At 38.5% G+C, this 21,538-nt stretch overlaps 2 protein-coding genes across 4 annotated transcripts; both read left to right on the forward strand.

Moving 5' to 3' along the window:
* Nucleotides 1–1,005: 1,005 nt before the first annotated feature.
* On the forward strand, nucleotides 1,006–14,438 carry LOC149818938 (histone deacetylase 19-like). 3 transcript variants are annotated; one of them, XR_016427436.1, is made up of 8 exons: nucleotides 1,006–1,140; nucleotides 9,565–10,105; nucleotides 10,808–11,248; nucleotides 11,460–11,690; nucleotides 12,137–12,228; nucleotides 12,314–12,417; nucleotides 13,429–13,497; nucleotides 14,065–14,438. XR_016427436.1 is itself a non-coding variant. In XM_089985947.1 (8 exons), exons 2-8 carry the CDS (start codon nucleotides 9,578–9,580, stop codon nucleotides 14,119–14,121), a joined length of 1,476 nt encoding a protein of 491 aa, XP_089842073.1. In that variant the 5' UTR covers nucleotides 1,006–1,140; nucleotides 9,565–9,577; the 3' UTR covers nucleotides 14,122–14,438. The 3 variants fall into 3 exon arrangements, 1 of the variants encoding a protein (XP_089842073.1); XR_016427435.1 differs by having other exon boundaries at nucleotides 12,314–12,409; nucleotides 14,065–14,131; XM_089985947.1 differs by having other exon boundaries at nucleotides 12,314–12,371.
* A 4,448-nt stretch (nucleotides 14,439–18,886) lies between these two features.
* On the forward strand, nucleotides 18,887–19,979 carry LOC149818939 (uncharacterized). Its single transcript, XM_089985955.1, has one exon. The coding sequence runs from the start codon at nucleotides 18,983–18,985 to the stop codon at nucleotides 19,829–19,831; it is 849 nt and encodes a 282-aa protein (XP_089842081.1). The 5' UTR covers nucleotides 18,887–18,982; the 3' UTR covers nucleotides 19,832–19,979.
* Nucleotides 19,980–21,538: the final 1,559 nt, after the last annotated feature.

The following is a 21,538-nucleotide window of genomic DNA, read 5'->3' on the forward strand; positions in this document are numbered from 1 at the left end:
ATAAAATGTTGGGCTGCTAAGAGACATCATATTCAAAAAATGAGTGTAGCTGAGATGCGTATGTTGAGATGGATGTGTGAAAATACAATAAAAGATAAATTCAGAACAAGGAGATACATAAGAAGGTAGGTGTTGCACCAATTGAAAATAAGATGAGAGAGAATCGTTTACGGTGGTTTGGACATATTCGGTGAAAACCTGATGCGCTAATTAGAAGGAGAAATGGGAAAATATATTAGTTAAAAGAGGTCGGGGTAGGCCTAAGAAGACATGGATGGAGGTGATAGGAAAGGATATGAATGCTTTGAACCTCACTGGTTCATATCGCCGACCCCAATTGTTTTGGGATGAAGGCGTAGTTGTTGTTGTTGTAATCTCAAAAATATACCCCACATCAGGTTTTTCCTGTACACTGCCAATCAGAGATATATCCTGCTTTCCATTTACATTTACTCGGGTTAAATCTCATTTAAACTAATTCAAATAACAATCTTCCCCTTCACTTTCTTATGAGGGTAAATAAGCATTTATTCACAAATCGAGAAATTGAAAAAAAAAAAAACATGTTCCTAAGTGACAGACATTAACTTGAGGTCTTTATTTTGGCAGTTCCTAGAAAACCAGCCGCCTATATCACAAAAATTCAGAAACATGAAGCCCATCCTTGGAATTAATGGTAAAGAAATGGGCTTCAATAGAATATCGCAAAAACTTTCTATGAACAATTTAAACCTGATATATTAACACGAAAATGAGTTTAAAAGAAAAGTCTCTTGAGATTTTGTTGCCACCTTGAATGCGTCAGCAAGTAATGTTCCCGACGTTCTGATCACTTTGGGGAATAGGACTTTCTCGTACGAGTGGCAGAAGCAGGTACAGAACTTGATCTTGAGGTGTTATTCTGGATCAAATCATAACCTTTCTAAAAAGGGTCTAACCCGGAACCAAACACATATATCGCACACACTCTCTCTAGATCCCTCTCCCTCCCTCCCTCTTCTTTTTCTGTGGGAGCAGACTCACCGCCTCTCTTTTTCTGTGGGAGGAGTCTCACCGTTTCTTCTCCGCTCCGTGCTCTTTTGCCTCCCACCGCCTTTCTCTCTCTCTCTCTCGGACTCTTCGACTCCGTACCCACATCAGGTGAGCTCCTTTCTTCCCTCTCTCTTTGTTATTTTCCCCTTGTTTTCGCTTTGAGAAAAAAAGAAGTTTGTGTGCTTTCACTGTTTCTATGGAAAATTCATTGCCAAACATGGTTGGTTTAAGGGTTATGGTACACTCTCTCTTGTTTGGATGCATCCCCTTATCCGGATACGGGATATCATAGGTGGGTGCATCCAAACTTATGAACGAGGTATAAGCAGTAAGAACTAGGATTCTTATTTCTGGTGGTGATCATAAGGAATGAAATGGTTTTGTGGTATGACCAGTCAACCATGTGTTGCCTGCGGAAAATGACATATCATGTAACCAATGGTCTTTACACTTCTGATGCTGGATCGAGATCAATCCGGACGGTTAGAACTCTTCTATCATGTCAAGATTATTAGTTCTCAACACCAGAGGAAGGCGGTAGAAGAATTAAAATTATGATATTTTATTTCAAAACTCCAGTTTATGCCAAATTTATGACTGTGTGTGTTAGAGGGGCGGGGGAATTGGTTTTATATGTCCTTTATGTTTTTTGGTATGCTATTGGTATAGAATGCATCTTTGACTGGAAAACATAGTAGAAATTTGGCGTCCGAAGATATCTTGCTTAATTAAATGTTAAAATTGCCTGAATGGTTTATGGTGGGCTTAAATAAACATATTTTATATTATCTTAAGAATCAATGGGTCGCCCATGGGAATATTTAGAGTTAAGGACTGATTTCGTGGTGCATGATCAGCATATGCTTCTCTAATTGGTTATGAAAAAGAAAGAAAAACACATCTCTAACCAAATATTTGATGGTCGCACTGTTTGCATATGACTTGGTGAATATAGAATTGCTCTGAACTTGTTTAGGGCCTGTTTGGTTACAAATCCAGAAATTTATTTTTCTGGTTCCATATTTATATGATTTTTTATAACCTCAATTTTTTTAGTTCTCAATAACTAATAGTGTTTGGATGTACTTCAAGATTGGACAAATTATCCAAGTTCTAATTTTTTCATGTTTGGTTGGTTATATGAAATTCTTTAATTTTTCTTGTTATGGCAATATATCATACGGCATAACTATGCCATCCCCCAACTAGGTTTTAGAATATAAGGCACCTAAAAGCCTAACTGATAATATTATAGGGCTGAAGAAAAGTTCAATGCCTTAAGCAACCTGTTCAATTTTTTTCCTTGAAGCAAGACAGTTGGTTAAAGTTTAAACAAAAAAAAGAAAATGAAAAGGTAAATAATAAAATAAATAGTCAAATAATTCAAAAAAAAATCATATAGTAATTGTGAGATAACAATTGGCATCAATTTCAGACATTTCATCAAACAGGCGGCACACAACTTCCAACATTAAGAGAAAATCTAAGACATTACTCGTTATTCTCAAGTTTAGTTGTCAAAAGCGGCGCCTAGGCAGTAGGATCCTGTTTTTCCACCTAGGTTTTATCGCCTGTAGAGATATGGTTGCATTTTTTTTGTCTTCTTTCTTTCTTTTTCTTCTTCCTCTTGCCCCAAAAGCTTTATTTTCTCTCTCTCTCTCTTCTTCTTCTTTTGCTTGCTTTTTTACCTTCTTATCTTCTTTTTTTTTCTTCTTCCACTTCTTTCACCCTTTCACCTTCTCTTCTTTTCCTCTTCCTTTTTTCCCTTTTCTTTTTTCCCTTTTTTTTCTTTTTTCTTCTTCTTCCTCCTCTCACCCCTCTACTCTCTTCTTTTTTTTCTTCATTTTCTCCATTTTTTATTTTTTCCTTCTTTTTTATTTTTATTGCTTACCTATCACCTGGGTACGGGTACGGGTACGGGTACGGAGGGTTCACGACAATTCCAAAAAAAATGTGGGTATGGGGACACGGCTGAATATATAGTAAAAAATATATATTATATATCTAAAATATATATTATATATTGAAAATATATAATATAATATGGGACATGACATTTGCGTGTCCAGGTACCAGTACCCGTGTCAACACGAGTATGGCACCCTAAGTTCCGTGTCCCGGTTAAGTTGCTTACATGTATGCATGTGTTTTTGACACACACACACACACACCACATACATATATAAAATCTGTTTTTTAGTTCTCTCTCTCTCTCTATCTATCTATCTATCTATCTATCTATCTATCTATCTATCTATATATATATATATATATATATATATATATATATATATATATATATATATATATATATATATATATATATATATATATATATATATATATATATATATATAAAAGAACAAGGTTCATCTTGTCCCCTTTTTCTTTACGTTACTGTTAGGACCCTCCAAATATCAAAGTTTTACATGTTTTACGCTCAATTTGAACCATTAGATTGTTTATCAATACTTATCTATTGAAAAACAAACTTTGTTTCAAATTGATTTGATGTAAAAATGTGAACATTTTATCATGAAATTTTAGTATGATATCAACCTATGATTTTTTTACCTCTTTAAAATACACATATGAGCATAAAGATGCTTAATCAATTACATGTTCTCCATTCAATTACAATCATGAACACATCTAACCGTTCAGATTGAGCATAAAACATCTAAAAACTATGATTTTTGGAGGGTCCTAAGAGTGACCTAACAAAACAGAGGCAGGATATATATATATATATATATATATATATATATATATAGAGAGAGAGAGAGAGAGAGAGAGAGAGAGAGAGAGAGAGAGAGAGAGAGAGTAATCGGATGGTGTGCCCCAAGTTTTGGTGTACAATATTATGTGATTTCGTGAATTTTGTGACATGTTACACTGAATACAAACTCCATCCATAGTTACGATCATATGTTTGTTACTAAATTTAATTATTTATTGTAATATTTTTGTTTTTTTTAATGTTTTATTTTTTTGGTCTCGCCCAAGCCTCGATTAGTCATTTTAGGGGTCTTCTGCCTAGGCTCCAACTAGCGATTTTGATAACTAAGTTCTCAAGTTAGCATATTCATCCAAGATTCTAATTTGTTAACAATTGAAGCCACCAAACAGAGGTGGCCTGCCGAAAAATGAGGCAAAAGAGTTCTCTGATGAGCAATCTCACTTGCACGGACGAGGCACTGGTCATTTCTTTGGTGTGTCATCATGTCAGAGAGAGAGAGAGAGAGAGAGAGAGAGAGAGAGAGAGAGAGAGAGCAGGTCATAAGCCCGTGTTTTGGGACAAATAAATTTTTGAAAGAATCCAGTTTTTGTCAATCCAGCTAGCCATTGGATTCATATTTTTTATTTATCTGATTTGGATAGCAAAACACCCAAACAAAATTATCTAAATCATTTTATTTCCAATATCCCATTTATCTGGATATTTTGGTGTAACCAAACAGGTCCTTAAGGTATAATTTGCTCTAAAATTAATGTTTAACTGAATACCTTAGTTGTCAAAAGCGCTAGTTGGGGCCTAGGCGAAAGACTCCTAAAAGGACTAGTCAGAGCCTAGGCGAGACTAGTCGGCCTAGATGGAACAAAAAAACCCCAAGAAAAACAGAAATATTACAATAAATAGTTTACATTTAGTAACAAACATATAATTGTAACTATGAATGAAGTTTGTAATTCAGTTAACATATCGGAAAATTTGTAAAATTTTATCCCCCCCCCCCCCTGCGGCACACACACACACACACACATACACATACACACACACACACACATATATATATATATATATATAGGTATGGGCAATGTTTGCTATCCTTGTGGGTATGAAATCACCTAGTGAAAAATGTAATATTTTTATTTTTTTCGGTTTTTGTACATCTAACAGTCCAGATGTGATCTACATATTAAGTTTAGTAGAAACTGACCTTTGGATCATGTTTTCTTGACATGTATGTCAGATTTTTAAGAGGGTTGAAAAATCAACGGCCTACAATGTACTAAAGTTTCAAACTCAAAAAAATATATTTTTACTTCGAAAAACTATGACCCAAGGGTCGATTCCTACTATTTTGACCATGCTAATCACATCCATGTGGTCTGATTTGGTCAAACAACAATCCCCCTATGAGTTTCAATTAGGTGTTATGTCACTTGGTTTCAGGTGCAACTACACGTACGGGTACGACACTACAATTCCAAAAATGTGCATATGGGGACATGACTATATATGTGTATATATATTAAATATCATGTAAATATAAAATAAATTCAAAATAAACTGAATATAATCTAAATATATATGTTATATCTAAAATATATATTATAAATATATTATATACTGAAAATATAGGACATGCAAAATGGCGTGTCCTGTACTAGGGATGGCAGTGGCTCTGCGGAAAACGGAGCCCCGCCCCGCCTCGCCTCGTTTGGACTGGAGATGGAGGACATGAAACGAGGAATGGACCGAGAATGGAGGTTAAAATCAAAACCTGTGCGGGGATGGACTTACTCTTGCCCCCGCCCCGCCCGTCCCCGTTCTTTGTTAATGAAATTACTATTATACCCTTATATTTGTATATTTATAACTCTAACATAAAACCCTTTCTCGAATCTCTCCTCTCCTTCCTCTAACGTGTCGCTCGAACTCTCATTTCTCTTCTCTCCTTCCTCTAACGGTGGAAGGCAGCAGCGGTGGAAGGACGGGAGAAATGGGGCCCCGCCCGTTTGGATCGGGATGAAGGACATGAAACATGAAATGAACTGGGGGTGGAGGTTAAAATCAAAACCCGTGTGGGGTTGGAGGCAGGGATGGAGGGAAAAATTTTGAAACGGGATGGGGGTGGAGACCTTGTCCCCTGCCTCCGTACGGTGCCCGTACAGGTGTCGACACGAGTACGCCACCTAAAGTGGCGTGTCCCAGTAACATATATTATGTAGTTCCGTACCCACTAGGGTAGCACCTCATATATATATATATATATATATATATATATATATATATACACACACACACACACGCTAGAGCCTAGGCTAAAAAGACAGGCGGACAGGCGATTTTTTTTAAAAAACATACAAAATATGTAAACAAACTACTAAAATTAATAACAAATGTATACAACATAAAAGCAATCAACAAAAAGCAATAAAAAAATAATATGTTGAACATTGTAAAGCAATTATATTACATAAAAACAGTCAAATATATAACTCATACGCTTATAGATTATATATGAATTATATACACATATATAGATTATATATGAATTAAGTACACAGATATGTATATATATATACAAGTATATATATAATATAAACACATAATATTAAAATTTTATAATATATGTTTATGATATGTTAATATATATATATATATATATATAATTATATACAGTTACACAAAAAATATTTATATGTGTGTGCAATTGTGTATCAGACCGAGAGACTACCTCGGCAAGGCTGCCTATGCAGAACCTAGGCTTCGCCTTTGACAATTAAGCGGAGGAAGGAGGAGGAAGAAGAAAAAAATTAAGGTAAAAAAGAAAAACAAAAGAAAAAAAGGAGAGAATAAAAAAAGAAAGATTTTGGGACGGGAGAAAGAAGAAAAATAAAAACTATATCCTTGCAGCTTAGGCATGGACAACCTAGGAAAAAAAACAGGGCCCTACTGCCTAAACCCATAAGCCTAGGCGGTGGCCCTATGCCTAGCCAACCTAGGCGCAACTTTTGACAACTAAGTAGTTGGCAAACTCATGACTCGGGCTCGGATCGGACCCCTACTGGGTCACGGTGACTCATTTAGGACTCTAATTTTATAGTGTAAGCACATGAAATAACTAAACTTCAAGCTAATATGTCAATAGATAAGTTGGAAAAACATATAATTATACATGATTATTAACTTTTTTTTTATTGAACAATATTAGATTCTTCATAACAAGTGACTTTATATAAAAATTATGCATTAAATAATAAAATACGTGATAAAAAATTTTATTTAATGGGTTGGATCGGCAGTCCTAAATCGTGACCCAGTTGGGGTCTGATCCAGGTCGACTCGGGCGATTCCCGAGTCGACTTGCTGGGTTTGCCAACTATGAGTTATATATCTCTTTGTGTGTAATGAATATATGATCTGTTTGATTGTTCTTTTTCACAAAAATAAAACAGAATGAAAAAAAGAAAAAGAAGAAAAAATAAAAAAAGGAAGAAAAATAAATAAAAGATGAGTAGGACGAAAAAAATAAGAGTGGAGGAGCAAGAGGAGGAAGAAGAAGAAAATAAGAAAATAAGAAAAAAATATGAAGAAAAATAAAAAAGGGGAAAAAGGAAGAAAAAGGAGAAGAAGAAGAATGTGGAGGGGTGAGAGGAAAAGAAAAAAGGAAAAAATAATGAGGAAAAAAACACAAAGGAAAGGTTTTGGGGTGAGAAGAGGAAAAAAAAATGAAGACTATTGTGTCCCTGTGACCTTAGCACCTAGGTGGGGCTTTGGCAGGAAAACAGGGTCTTACTGTGGAGATCCATAAGCCTAGGTGGTGCCCTTGCACCTAGCAGGCCTAGGTGCCGTTATTAACAACTAAGCTGAATACAACAAAGGGCCATCAGAGAAAAACATTGGGATTATGGTGAATATGTTCATATTGTAATTAACCATGTTAGCTTTTGGAATATTGAAGTCCTATGCAAATGTGCAATATATTGTGATTGCCAATTGCCAACCCTCTGTCCAAGTCATATCTGGCAATTCTTGGTCAGGCTCCACAGACATGGTTAGGGGCAGCTCAATTTGTCCTGAGATTCAAAACTCGAGGCGGTCTGTCCCCTGTGCAACCGAAGCATAAGGGAAGGCTTTCCTGGTGGGCTGGGGGGGGGGGGTACCATCCGTGGAGTTTTACACAGAGGGCACCATGATATGCATGGTCAATGTTTCACCTCTTGGCAATCCAAAAAATCAGTGGTTTCCCTTGACAAAAAAAATGAAAGGAAAAACGGAGGTATTCTTGGATTTTTTCAGAATCACACTTTCAAAGAGAGAAATCAAAGTCTCATATCTGGGGCATGATTCTTAGAAGTGAAAAGCATGCATCCATTATACCATTTGTTTGGATACTTTCCATGGTGCTTCAAAAGCATGGTGATTCACACTTGGCAATCCTTGGCAAGATTTTCAATAGTCCTATCACAAATAGAAACACTCAAGAGACAGTTTCTGCAATGTTCTCTACTGCCTTATGTTATGCATATGCATATTACATTCACACATGCAGGCAAACAACAAACACTATATTATTAAGGATGGCCACAGGCCCAAACATTTTCAAGGATGCACAAGCTCGACTCTCTAAAAGCTCAGTTGTCTTGTTCTTTTAGTTAACAGTCAAGCATGAGCTTGATCTTGGAGCCATTAAGAGTTACAGTTGGCCTGTTTGAAGATTTGTCAGCATGTTTACCGAAAGCCCATAGATCAATGGTAGGAAGAAATCCGTCATCACAACACAAATATGCAATGATGCGGAGTCTCAAAGAAGATCTAGAGTGAGAAGGAAGTTGTTGACTGGACTGGGGCACGGATATTGCTTAAACATTCAAAATCAAATAGCTTCTTATTTTCCTTTAATGTGCTTTTGTAGCGAATAGCTCAGTTTGAGCTTAGCCAAACTGAGCTGGAGCTTGACCAAGCTTGATCAACTCATCAAGCTGAACCTGAACTTGGTAAACAATGTATCAGCCAAACTCAAAAAGCCAGACATGGCTCAGTTTGGCTTGAATATAGCCTCTACCTCTTTTGGTACCAAATGGGTAAAATCACCAAAAAACTGTCTTAAACAGACATTTTCGTGTCTTGAACTCAAGGGCATTTCCCTCATGTCTGTCAAGTGAATCCAGAAATAGTTATTTGAGACTGTCCTTCATATCAGCGAAGTTAGTTCTCAGTGTTTTGCATTAGGATTTCCCTAGAGGATATCACCATGATATATTTGATTTGAGGTTGTCCTTTATGTAGGATAATTCTTAGGATTTTGTGTTACTACTTGGTATACTTGTTGAACTTATGCTGACTTGGTACTTTGGTGGTGTATTAATCTGAGTAGGACTTTGATCTAGAATTCTGGATATTGTATTTCATATGCATTGATCTGAGATCAGGTTCCAGTCATCTTTTCATGGAGTCTTAGTAGCTTAAGAAGTTATGATTGAGAGGGTGTTGCATTTTCTGTTGAACTTCTAAATTCCACCCTATTCAATTTTGCCATCAATAATGCTTTTAACAGATTCTACCAGAATGTTAAGAACTTGGGATGTTTTTTTTTTTTTATTTCTTGTTTAAGTTATTCTTCATTTGAAATAGGGTTTTGAGTTAAGGTTTATTTCTTGGCTACTTTGATGTTTTTCCAGATGACCAACTACACATGACGCCCATTAATTTAACAGTCTATCTGTGTCACTTTGAGATAAAGTCTTCTAAATAATGCATTAATTATTTTTCTTTTTGGATGGCTCTTGGTTCGGTATAAGGTTATATCAAGCAATGGACACTTGTGGTAATTCTCTTCCATCTGGCCCCGATGGGGTGAAGAGGAAAGTGGCATACTTTTATGATCCAGAGATTGGTAATTATTATTATGGACAAGGTCACCCAATGAAGCCACATCGGATGCGGATGACTCATGCTCTTCTGGCTAACTATGGCTTGCTCCAGCACATGCAAGTTTTCAAGCCATTTCCTGCTAGAGACAGAGATTTGTGCAGGTTTCATGCAGATGAATATGTGGCTTTCCTGAGGGGGATAACCCCTGAGACACAACAGGACCAAATGAGGCAGTTGAAAAGGTTCAATGTTGGAGAAGATTGCCCAGTTTTTGATGGTCTTTACTCCTTTTGTCAGACTTACGCTGGTGGCTCAGTAGGTGGTGCAGTTAAGTTAAACCATGGCCTTTGTGATATTGCAATCAATTGGGCTGGTGGTCTTCATCATGCTAAGAAGTGTGAGGCTTCTGGATTTTGTTATGTTAACGATATAGTGTTGGCAATATTGGAGCTCCTTAAGTTGCATGAGGTTTGCCTTAATTTTTATAATGTTTACTGTGTTATTTTGTTTTCATATCATGGTGTGGGTGCTGGCTGCTTCTGGATTGTTGCCATTAGTTCATATATTACATAATATATTCTGCGTTCATCATATAAATTTTTTATGCCCTTCATTTTCATACGTGCTTTTTTATTCCATATATCATTTTCTTTAATTTTTTATTGAAAAAAACCTTTTCTTTTCTTATATTATACAGTATCTTTATAGTTTTATTTTTTTAAATGCGGAGAGTTTTCCAGATTAATCAAATAACCTATAATATCTTGCCTTCTGGAGACATGGAGGAGATCAATGTATGTGACCATGATTCTACTTTACCTGAATTTTGTCCAGATATCATGGCTAAGGTATTGAATCATGACCTACCACCATTGGTTGGCCGTAAAGTGCTTCTTTTCCACTGTATTCTTTTAAATCGGCGTTTGGATACTTGTGCAATAATTGCACTTGCCATTTCTGTTTTTTTAACCATCTTGTGGAGCATATTCATATTGGTCGGTCGAGATAAGATGGTCACATCAACAAAAACATCCTCAATAGTTCATTTTCACTATTTTTATCTAATTATTATTCTTAGTGTTATTCCTAGAAAAAATGCATCCATACTTTTTTATTTGATGTCACTGACTAAGTACTTTCTTTTTTGTTCTCTTCTTTTGCATATTGCAGCGAGTTCTGTATGTTGATATAGATATCCATCATGGAGATGGTGTAGAAGAAGCCTTCTACATGACTGATAGAGTCATGACAGTTTCCTTTCATAAGTTTGGGGATTATTTTCCTGGTACAGGTGATGTTCGTGACATTGGAACTGGAAAAGGGGAATATTACTCTCTGAATGTGCCTCTAGATGATGGAATTGATGATGAGAGCTACGAATCTTTGTTCAAACCAATCGTAGGAAAAGTGATGGAAGTTTTCCGACCTGGAGCTGTTGTCCTTCAATGTGGTGCAGACTCCTTGTCGGGTGACCGACTGGGATGTTTCAACCTATCTATCAGAGGCCATGCAGACTGCCTTAGATACATGAGATCCTTCAATGTTCCATTGCTGCTACTGGGTGGAGGTGGATATACCATCCGTAATGTTGCTCGTTGTTGGTGCTATGAGGTATCTTGTTATGCTAAAGTCTTATGAGAACATTGAAAACTGTCCTTGAGATCTAACGAGTCATCCATATGCATGACTGTCAACTCAAGTTTAGGACATGCATTCATGTTTTCCTTAGTGAAAATAAACATGGATTTTCTATTGTTGCCTCTTTACTCATTGTCATCATTGTTAGTCCAGTTAAGATGTATATCTGTTTGATTTTGAGCAGACTGGGGTTGCAATCGGTATTGAAGTTGATGATAAATTGCCACAACATGAGTACTATGAATACTTTGGGCCAGATTATACTCTTCACGTTGCTCCAAGCAATATGGAGAACAAGAACACAAAGCAAATGTTGGATGACATTAGAACAAAGCTGCTTGAAAATCTGTCAAAGCTTCGACATGCGCCCAGTGTACAGTTTCAAGAACGGCCACCAGAAACTGAGCTTCCTGAGGTTTGTTTGATGCCATTCCAATGTATCTAAAATCACATTTCTCTTTTTCATGTATTCTTCAGTTCTTCCTCTTGCATATAACAATGTAGTTTGGAAATTCATTGCACGCTCTCTTGAAAACAAATCATTTTGTTGGATGTGATTAGAAGTGTCAAGATTTTTAATGTCTAATTCTCTTCCCTTGGTACATTACCGTAAATTATTTGATGACAAAAGTAAGAAAAAAGGTAAAAGGTAAACCTCGTTTTATCTATCTCCAAGTCCATATACTATTGTGTTCATTTTTTGCATCTTTCATGAACATGCAAATACCGAATGGGTTGTGTCCACTTGTTTGATGGGAACATTATTATAAATGTAATAGTGCTTCATTTGCATAACAATGTTCATGCAATCAGGGATTTGCCTGCATGGTTGAACTTAAACTGGGAACTGGTCTTTTGCAGGAAGATGAGGACCATGAGATGAAAGATGAGAGGTGGGATCCTGATTCTGACACGGAAAATGGTGATTTAAAGCATGTAGATGAAACCGTGCGGTATATCTAGATCATGACCCATCTCATTGTTTTTGTTGGTTGTTCATTGCTGGCATGGTGCTAATTTTGCACAATCTTTTTGCAGGAAACCTGCATCAAGTGGTACACACTATGTGAAAATGGAGACTGACAATAAGGATGTGGTATCTTGTTAACTGTCTAATGCTGTCTGTGCGTGCATGTGCGTTTGTTAGTTTCTGTTAGCCATTGATTTTTGTGTTGTACATTATTCTTTTCAGTTTAGGGGTATTGGAGACACTATTTTTTAAGCTGGGGAAAGATGATGACCTGATTCAGAATGACCTGTGCAACTTATATAGAATTAAAGAAGAGGTGGTATTGACAAAAACACATTTATGAGTAAAAAATTGTGAGTTAGTAAATTGATAAAAGAAATAATGTTTCTAATTGAAAATCAAACTACTTGAGCAAAATCTGCACTTGGCAGCTGCCCTTGCTGTTGCTGAACGTCAAACAAGTTCCTAGCTTTAGATTCTGCAAGGATTAAGTTATATATTTCTATTTAACAGAATGCATGAGGTGAGCAGTTCAGAAGAGTGCTGCTTATTCACATGTTGAAATTTAGGATTTATTCCTGCTAAGAGTGGTTCAAGAGTTGGCTCTAGGAAAGCTAGATTTTTAAGCAAAAGGATGTAGATTAGTTAATCTTAACAAATTGAAGAAAATCGGTTTGACCTTTTTGCTTACATACCCTTGTAAAACATGCCAGTTGTTGCTTCAAGAGAAACAATACAAAGGAAATCATACATGGGTGTAGTCATTTCAATTATCTTGTAGGCCGCTATAGAAGCTAGCTTCTTACAAGCGATTCCCATTAAGGATCTGCTCCAAAATGATGATGGGAGCTCATAGCAGTCTCAAATCCTGAAGATGCCTGTCTTGTGCTTTTGTATTTAGTTGTGCTAACGTTTCTGTTTTCACAAACAAATGGGTTACCTCCAATCTTCTACAGTGCTAAAGTTTATTTTGATAACAAGTGCAGCCATGTAGATCCCCATAATGATTGGTTAGTTTTTATTTCTGGTGTTTATGAACACAGACAGGGATGAAGGAAAAAATTAATGTTCATATTTCTCAATTACTGGCTTTTTCTTTGATTTTCATCATAATCGGGAATTTTAGGAACTTGAATTATTTAGTTCAGTTTCAGGTTTGTGATTTCTTTCCTGCATCTTCCAGGATAATGCAAGAGAAGGCGTGGCAGAAAATGTCAAGGTTGACTTAATGCTGGACATGGTGCATCCAAAGGTGATGAACCCGATCTCATAGTTTGGGCAGTCTACCTGTCTCAGCATAAGTCCAAGGTGGGGAGTGACCGTAAAACTGGTTGTTCCTGTTACTTGGTCATGTCGTACTTGTGTGCGTGCTGACATGAGATGGACTCAATAGTCATAAAGGGTGTTTGATATGCGGGACAATCCTGCACAGTGGGGACATCATGGTTGTGCGCAGGATAGTCCTACATTTGAAACATGGGAGAAATCTGTCCCCAGAGGGACCACTTTGTTCCTGCATGGTGCATTTCGAGGAACCGCGCAAGTCTGCAGGGTGCGACTCGTACGGCCTGGACACATCTGGGCAGGATGTGTCCAGGCAATCAAACGCTTCCATAACAGCAGAAATGGGTCAGATTCATTGTTTTTTCATATGTACTGAGATCAGATGTATCAAGACCCATATATGTGACCCTATTGTTGTATTTTTGCAAGTTCTGTTTCCCCGTCTCCTATTTACAGACTTTCAGTCTATTTGCTGTTGCTGTCCAATGTCCGTTATCTTTAACCATGCATTTGTCCTCTTTGATGGTCACTGTAGGCATCTGAAACTGATCCCATGAAGATGGAGGAGGCGGGCAGCAATATGGAAACCTGAGAGCATGGGCAGGGCGCCTCGTCAAGCTTTTATAAATTATTCCAGGTCTTAAAAAATCCATCATTTCATTCTTCTCTGAAGCTCGTAAATACCTGTGCAGAAGTTTGCAGTGGTGCCTTAACCTCTTGACCATCTCTCTATAAGATGCTGTAAATTTTCTGGGCAATTTTGTAATTTGGCATTAATTTTGTAAGATATGTTGACTGTAATGTTAACAGGTGCATGGAAGTGACCATCCGCTTTCAAGGACTAATCTGGAATTGATTTGTAGACATCTGTCATGAAAATTTCAATTAAAATGATTAATTTCAAGTAAATAATTACTACCAACGGGGTCTTCGCTTGATTGGCATGAGCTCAGCGCACGTCACCTTGTGTTGGGACGTTGCAAGTTCAAAACCCAGTGATACATTGTATAACTGGCTGGGGTCTGCCTAACCCCAGCTTGCCTTTAAAAAAAAAAAAATAATTACTATGGTGCTTGGGTTAAGACCCAACCTTTTGGTTGTAAATGCTACAGGCTGTGGAATTTTGAGTTTTAAGGATTTTAGGGAGTCTAAGGGGATGGGTTGTCTATCATACGGGTGGTTAAGGTTCAATTCCTGTGGTGCACAAGCTGGCGCCCAGCATAGGCCCGTGGAGCCAGAGTCCTAGCTATGGAGTTCTTCCCCTTGGGGGGGAGGGGGGGGGGGGGGGGTCGATCATACTTGGTTACCAGGTTTTATGCCTGTTCTTTTTGAGGGGTTAATAGGTTTTTGGCAGGTCACATTAAACGTCAGTGTAGAGCAAAAGGCCTTTGCAAAGTGTGGAAAGGGACCTTTATGTGGGATGTTCAATGTTTAATCTGACTAGGAGCAAATTGATATCCCATGGGGGTTGAATCATTTAACCACCTCTTTTGGTTGGCTGGTATTGTGTATGCTAGTGTGGCAACTGTCATACTAGCGTTTTACCAATTTACTCTATGCGGCTGCATTATATGATGGAAATGATCAATGGCATGGTATATCTTCATGGTATTCTACAAATTAATGTCACAAATGTCGTGGTCGGGATCTTCTTCTTAGTAAGGGCAAATCCTGTGACCAATTATTTTTTTACGAAATTCTAGGGAAAATGTTGACATGTATAAATTAAAAAATGATAGGAAAACACATGAAAAGTAAAGAAATACAAATTTAAAAGTAATGGCATAATAAGATTATGACAGTTCGAGAATTTGTCATGTTTTAAGTGTCATGATTTCATCGTTATTTGAGTGCATCATGTTTCAAAATATCGTCAATGGGTGTATTTATGATATTTTGGAATATCGGTTTTTTCTTGACAAAAATTTTGTTAAAATATTTGCATATATAAAAATATAGAATATATAGCAAATATCAATGCCTTTAAAAATGTTTTTAGTGCATTAATATCATGCAAAAAATGATATTTACATAATAAACGATATATGTGGTAATAGTTCTGTATCATATCATAATTCATTATTATTATGATACTAATACATGTCTTGTGATGAGTTATCATAGCTCTCTCTCTCTCTCTCTTGTGGGAGGTTTTTATAAGGTGTAAAAATTGACAGTATAAGATTTTCATAAATATTGGAGGATTAAAAATATATATATATATATATATATATATATATATATATATATATATATATATATATATATATATATATATATATATATATATATATATTTTATCAAAAAACATAATCCAGTGTTATTTTCTACTAAATAGACCATACTGAACACATCTGTAGGGAAGCAGATCAGGTCATGCTGAAAATGAGCGTTTTTGCTCATGCGGACATCATGGCCAATCTGCTTGCATTTTGGATGAATGCCACGTGGTTTTGTTGCCTACCACTTTTTTGCCAGTCTACTGGGCTTTGGAAGGGTTTTTTTCTATTTTTTCTAAAATCTGACCATGCAGATGTGATATCAGGAATTGGCTCTTGGATCGTCTGTTCTAACACACAGATATGCTTTTATAGGTTTTAAAAATGGATGGTCTACAATTTTCAAAAATATTAAATGCTTAAAAATTCATGTTTTTTTTATATAAAAAAAACATGATCCAAGTGTCATTTTATATCAAATCGATCATGCCAAACACAGCTGCAGGGTCAGATTTGCGAAAATACAATCTGAAAACAGCTATTTACTGATGGTATATATATGTTCTACTGTTTATTGTATCATACTATCTAGTTAAAAATCATAGGCGCAAGCTTTGTCTTGTCAAATCTGACCTTGTAAATGCATTCAGCATGTTTTGTTTACTAGGGATTACCATCTTGAGTTATTTTGACCTTGTTGTTTTGCTTGATAGTAAAAGCTGGCGATCAGGTCCCCTAGGCCCCCTACCAGTCCAAGAGCATCTTGGTAAGCGTGGCGCAAACATCTTGGTACCCGTCCAAGAGCTTACAGCAGCAAGTTCACCATACCACATGGCCTTCTGCTTCACATAATCCATAACCAAGTTCAGGAAGGCCATGTTTGATCTGCTCCAGTTACCAGGAAAAATCTCATCTGGGAGACTAGTCCTTATTGAATTCAGAACTTAAAGAGCCAATCCTTTGGTTTAGAAAGCATACACAAACACTGTTTTAATCACTGTCTAGAATTTAGACCACATTTTCCAGACCCAACTGAAAGAAGCATGTAATCGACCCAAGCGAAAGGAAGGGGTCTCTCAATCTATATGGACGCAACTAACATCATTTTGAAATTTACTCTTTATTAAACCAATAAATGGAATAAAAGAATGTTGTTTGTAGTGGCTCACCTAAGGCCGCTAAACGAGCCGAACAAACCGAATAGAGGGTGTTCAAGCTTGGGTCATCTAACCGAGCTTGAGTTTATGAAAAGCCTAAGCTAAATGAGCCAAGCACCAACATGCTCACTAACAAAAAGAAAAAAACATTATAGTTGAAAACAATAGAATTTGAACCATAAACCTAATAAGCCAAGTTCAAACTAGCTCATTTACAAAACAAATAATTGTTTCAAACTTGTAAGCAATAGGATTTGAACTCGGCATGTATTGCTTGTAGGCCAAACACTTCAATCATCTTTATTTTGTAATATAAAATATATTAATTATTAATAAACGAGCTTATACGAGGTGAGTCGAGATAAACATTGGTTGTTCATGCTGGATCTTGTCAAGCATATTTCACGACTTCAAACAAGCTCTTTATGAGCCAAACATGAGCCAAGCCACGAGCGACTCATCTCGTTTCCCAGCCCTAAGCTCACCTGTTTTGGGAAAACGAAGAATTTTGAACTAGATCAGGTTCACAGAAACGGTTAGGATTTTGAATCAGAAAATGCATTCGTGCAGTCAGCGGTTGGATCCGGATCAGCTAAAATTTTGCAAAAGCCCCATCCTGAATCCAAACCGTTTGTAGCCCCCGTTGGTGGGTGTTATGTGAGACACACAAGATGTGTTGATGACCCTCCATCTCTGAAGATGGACAGTTTGCAAGCAACGGGGTAGGTTTACGCCTGGTCCAACTCTCCACTCCGAAGCCTATTGCGTTTGGTGCTTATGCCATCATATTTATTCTTTATAAAAGAATATTTATTCTTTATTTAAAAAAAATAATTTGTGGCCGGTAAGTACTAATTAAACCTGATTTATTCCATCAATTTTGCCGAAACCCTCGTCAAGAAACTCACCCCAAACAGCCCACTTTCCATGACACACAAACTCACCCTAAATGAAATTTATTCTAAAAAGAAATTGGTCAATAGAAAGGTGGATACAAATTATTAATTTTTTCCGCGTTATTTTACTTGTAGAAAAATCGTTTTACAAAAAAAACAATCTTGTCTTTGAGGTAAATACTTAGTCATGTCGACCGGACCATCCTATCTAGTTGGAAATGATGGTTTGAAAACTTTATCGATCGGGTCAACCTGTCATTGGAGATGCGTTCAACATGGTTTGTATTGTGCTTTTGATCGTGTTGTTTCAATATAAAATAAGATTTTTTCGAATTGGAAAATTGTGGTGCATTGTTAGATTGCTGATTTTTATCTCTTCAACAACTTGCTAATCAGATTATTCAAAACATGGTTTTTAATAAATAAACATATTATATTTGTAAGATTTGATGCAAAAAAAAAAAATCATGAAAATGATGGTGGCCGCTGCTGACTATAAAGTCAGATCGACCTGACCAAATCTTAACCCCTTTTTTTATTTTAATAATGTTTGAATTTCGGTTAAGTTCCCGTTATTTACCTGCATTTAGTACAAATACCGCTCCAGCGTGACCCGGTTGTGACTTTTCACTGAAAGGAAGGGGGAATATGGTAAATTACCTAGAGTACGGTCAACCGCGTCGTCTCCGCGTAGGAGAACATGGGGATTCTGAAATAGTTGATCTGAACGAACCAGATCAAAATATCGTGCATCGGACGGTTCTCCTTTATCCATTTATTCTTTTCTAGAAGCAGGTAAACCACCGGCTGTCACCGGTCGCAGCCTCCACCGGAGCCGACAACCCCGGTTGGTCCTCCACCACGTGGCGGTTGACGATGACAGCGGCAGTCTCACGCGTTTACCCTGCCTCTTAATTAAGAGCATGCATGATTTGATATTATTACGAAAAAACCATTCTCGTAAAGTACCCTACACGAAATCAGATAACCCGAAGAGTAGCAGAAGTGTAATATCGAGAAAGAATGAGAGCTCCTACAGGAGCCTCACTGCCGTGAAGGAAACGCTGGATGTGGGGCTATAAGTGTTGGAGGACTCCCGTTCACACCCCGGACTCTGAATTCCTTTGTCACCAAAATCCTTCTTTTCTTCCCTAATCCAAACACCGGTTTTCCTTCCTGCTATGGCGTCCCGCTTCCCCATGGAACTGGAGCTCACCGTCTCCTCAGCCAAGGACCTCAAGAACATCAATTGGCGCTATGGCGAGATCAGGCCGTACGTCGTGGCTTGGGTGGATCCTGACTCCAAGATCACCTCCAAGGTCGACGAGGAGGGAGACACTTGTCCCATTTGGAACGAGAAGCTGACGATCCCGATCCGCGGCAGCCGGCTGGAGGACGCCTTCCTGTCGATCGACGTCGTGCACGCGAAAGCGTCCGGAGAGACCAAGCCGCTCATCGGCTCGGCTAGGCTCTCCCTCAGGGAGGTTGTCGACGAGGTCGGCTTCAACGAGAGGTGCGTCAAGTCGCTCAAGCTGAAGCGTCCGTCGGGCCGACCACAGGGAAAGCTCGACATCAAGGCCGCGGTCCGCGAGATTCGTTACCCAGCCCCGGACCCATACGCGCAGCCATATGCGCAGCCGTATGGCCAAGCCTCCAGAGATTTCCATCCGGCTCCAGCTTACCCATATGCGCAGCCGGCTCCATATGGCGTGTATGGAGCTCCACCGGCTCCGTATGGTGCTCCACCAACCGGATACCCCAGTGCATACGGAAGCGGGTATGGATCCGCCCCGCCACCACAGTATTACAGCGGATACGACTCGAGGTACGGCAGCGCGCCGACAGCTTCTGCGCCGGCTAAGCAAGGGAGCAAGTTTGGCGTGGGAACAGGGTTGGCTGTTGGGGCTGTGGCTGGAGTGCTGGGTGGGTTGGCGTTGGCTGAGGGGGCTGACTATGTGGAGGACAAGATCGCTGACAAGGTTGCGGACAGGGTTGAGGATGACGGGGGTTATGGTGATGATGATTACTAGCTAGTTAATTATGTTAAAGATGAACAAGGGGAAAACCGATCAGGCTTTTTAGTTGCGTTTGATTTTCGTCATTTGCTTCTTGATAATCTGTTAGAGATTATGTTTACAGTTTACTTTTTTGATGATGGTAATGGTGCATTTGGGTCCATGATCTTGCTAATGAGCAATAATGTGTGTGTGAAAACTGTTTCACGGAAATATATTCGACGCCCATGATCTATTGTGGTTCAAGCAATCAATGGTGAGGATTGAACCAATAAATTGGTGAACAGTGCTGCCGTATCGAGCATCACACAACTGGGGACATATTTAATTTGTTTATATGTTCGTTCAGACCAGCGATTTCAAAATTTGAGAGCTTAGACAAAATAGGGCTCAAAAAGGGGCCCCACTTGTGAAGGTGATCGATGCATTTGTCGTTTGAACGGTTCATTGGCCCATTCATAACTTTTCTACTTTTTTTTTTTTTTTTTGTAATACAAACAAAGAACCTGTCTAGAAACAGAGTCACTTGGAAAATGTTTGACTGGCGGTACATACTAGTGCCGGAACAAAGCTGTCCACGAGCAGGGCCTTCTACATTGCAATTTGTGGTGGTTTTGTGCGTGGCATGTGTGCGCACACTCTTGTGTATTAGGGCGAACGTATACATTGCAATTACATGTGATTACTTGACAATCTGGGTCTGAATTTCATGTCCTAGAGGAACAGGGTAAGGAACTGGTCAAATTCAACTAATGGACCTGGATCCAAATATGGATCTGATTTGATCAAGCAAACTGGATGAACAAATCATTGCTTGGAGTGCAATCCAGAAATGCGGGCCCCACAAAGAAAACCGTAAAGCTGTAGGATGCTTTGTGGAGAAGGCACTTGCAGAGATCCCTTCTTCCTTTCTCTTCCCGTCTTTAATTGCTTTATCAACTTGGATTTGCCTTTTTTTTCCCTTTTTTATTTACTTGTTACGACCAGTGATTCCCCACAACGTGCCTGGTTAAAACTAGGGGTGTCAATAGGGGTGGCAATTTCTGACACGACCCGCCAACCCGCCTCTTAGGCGGGTTAGGGTTGGGCTTAAGCCAACCCGTTTAATAAACGGGTCGACCCGCGTAACCCATTTATTAAAGAGGTCGGGTTCGGGTTGGGGGTATGCCAACCCGCCAACCCGGCTGACCCGTTTAATAAACGGGTTAGGCGGGTGGGTCAACCCGCCAACCCAACCCGCCAACTCGTCTGCCAACCCGCCAACCCGACCCGTCAACCTGACCCGCGAACCTGAGAACCGTTTACCCGACCCAACCCATTTATTAAATGGGTTGGCGGGTCGTGTCGGGTTACCCGTTTATTAAACGGGTCGGGTTCGTGTTTGCCACAGCCGACCCGTTTAATAAACAGGCCGGATTCGGGTTGAGGTATGCTGACCCGCCAACCCATCGGGTCGACCCGCCAACCCGACACGATTGCCACCCCTAGGTGTCAACAGGTCGGATTTATCCAGAGCTGATCCGTACCAAATCCTATAGGGCCTGGGTATGGTGACAAATAAGAAGACTCGATTAAGACTCGGGTTCGGACCAAAACAGTATAGTTTGTGAAATTTTATACCAGACTCGGGCCTGACCCGAGTTCAGATTAAGACCCGCAAATTTTCAATGTAAAAATGATAAAAAAAATATTTTTTTGTCAGAATCGGCAGTAGGCATGAAT

Source organism: Nuphar pumila, chromosome 13 (assembly GCF_984573655.1).
Source record: "Nuphar pumila chromosome 13, dmNupPumi1.hap1.1, whole genome shotgun sequence".
NCBI lineage: Eukaryota > Viridiplantae > Streptophyta > Magnoliopsida > Nymphaeales > Nymphaeaceae > Nuphar > Nuphar pumila.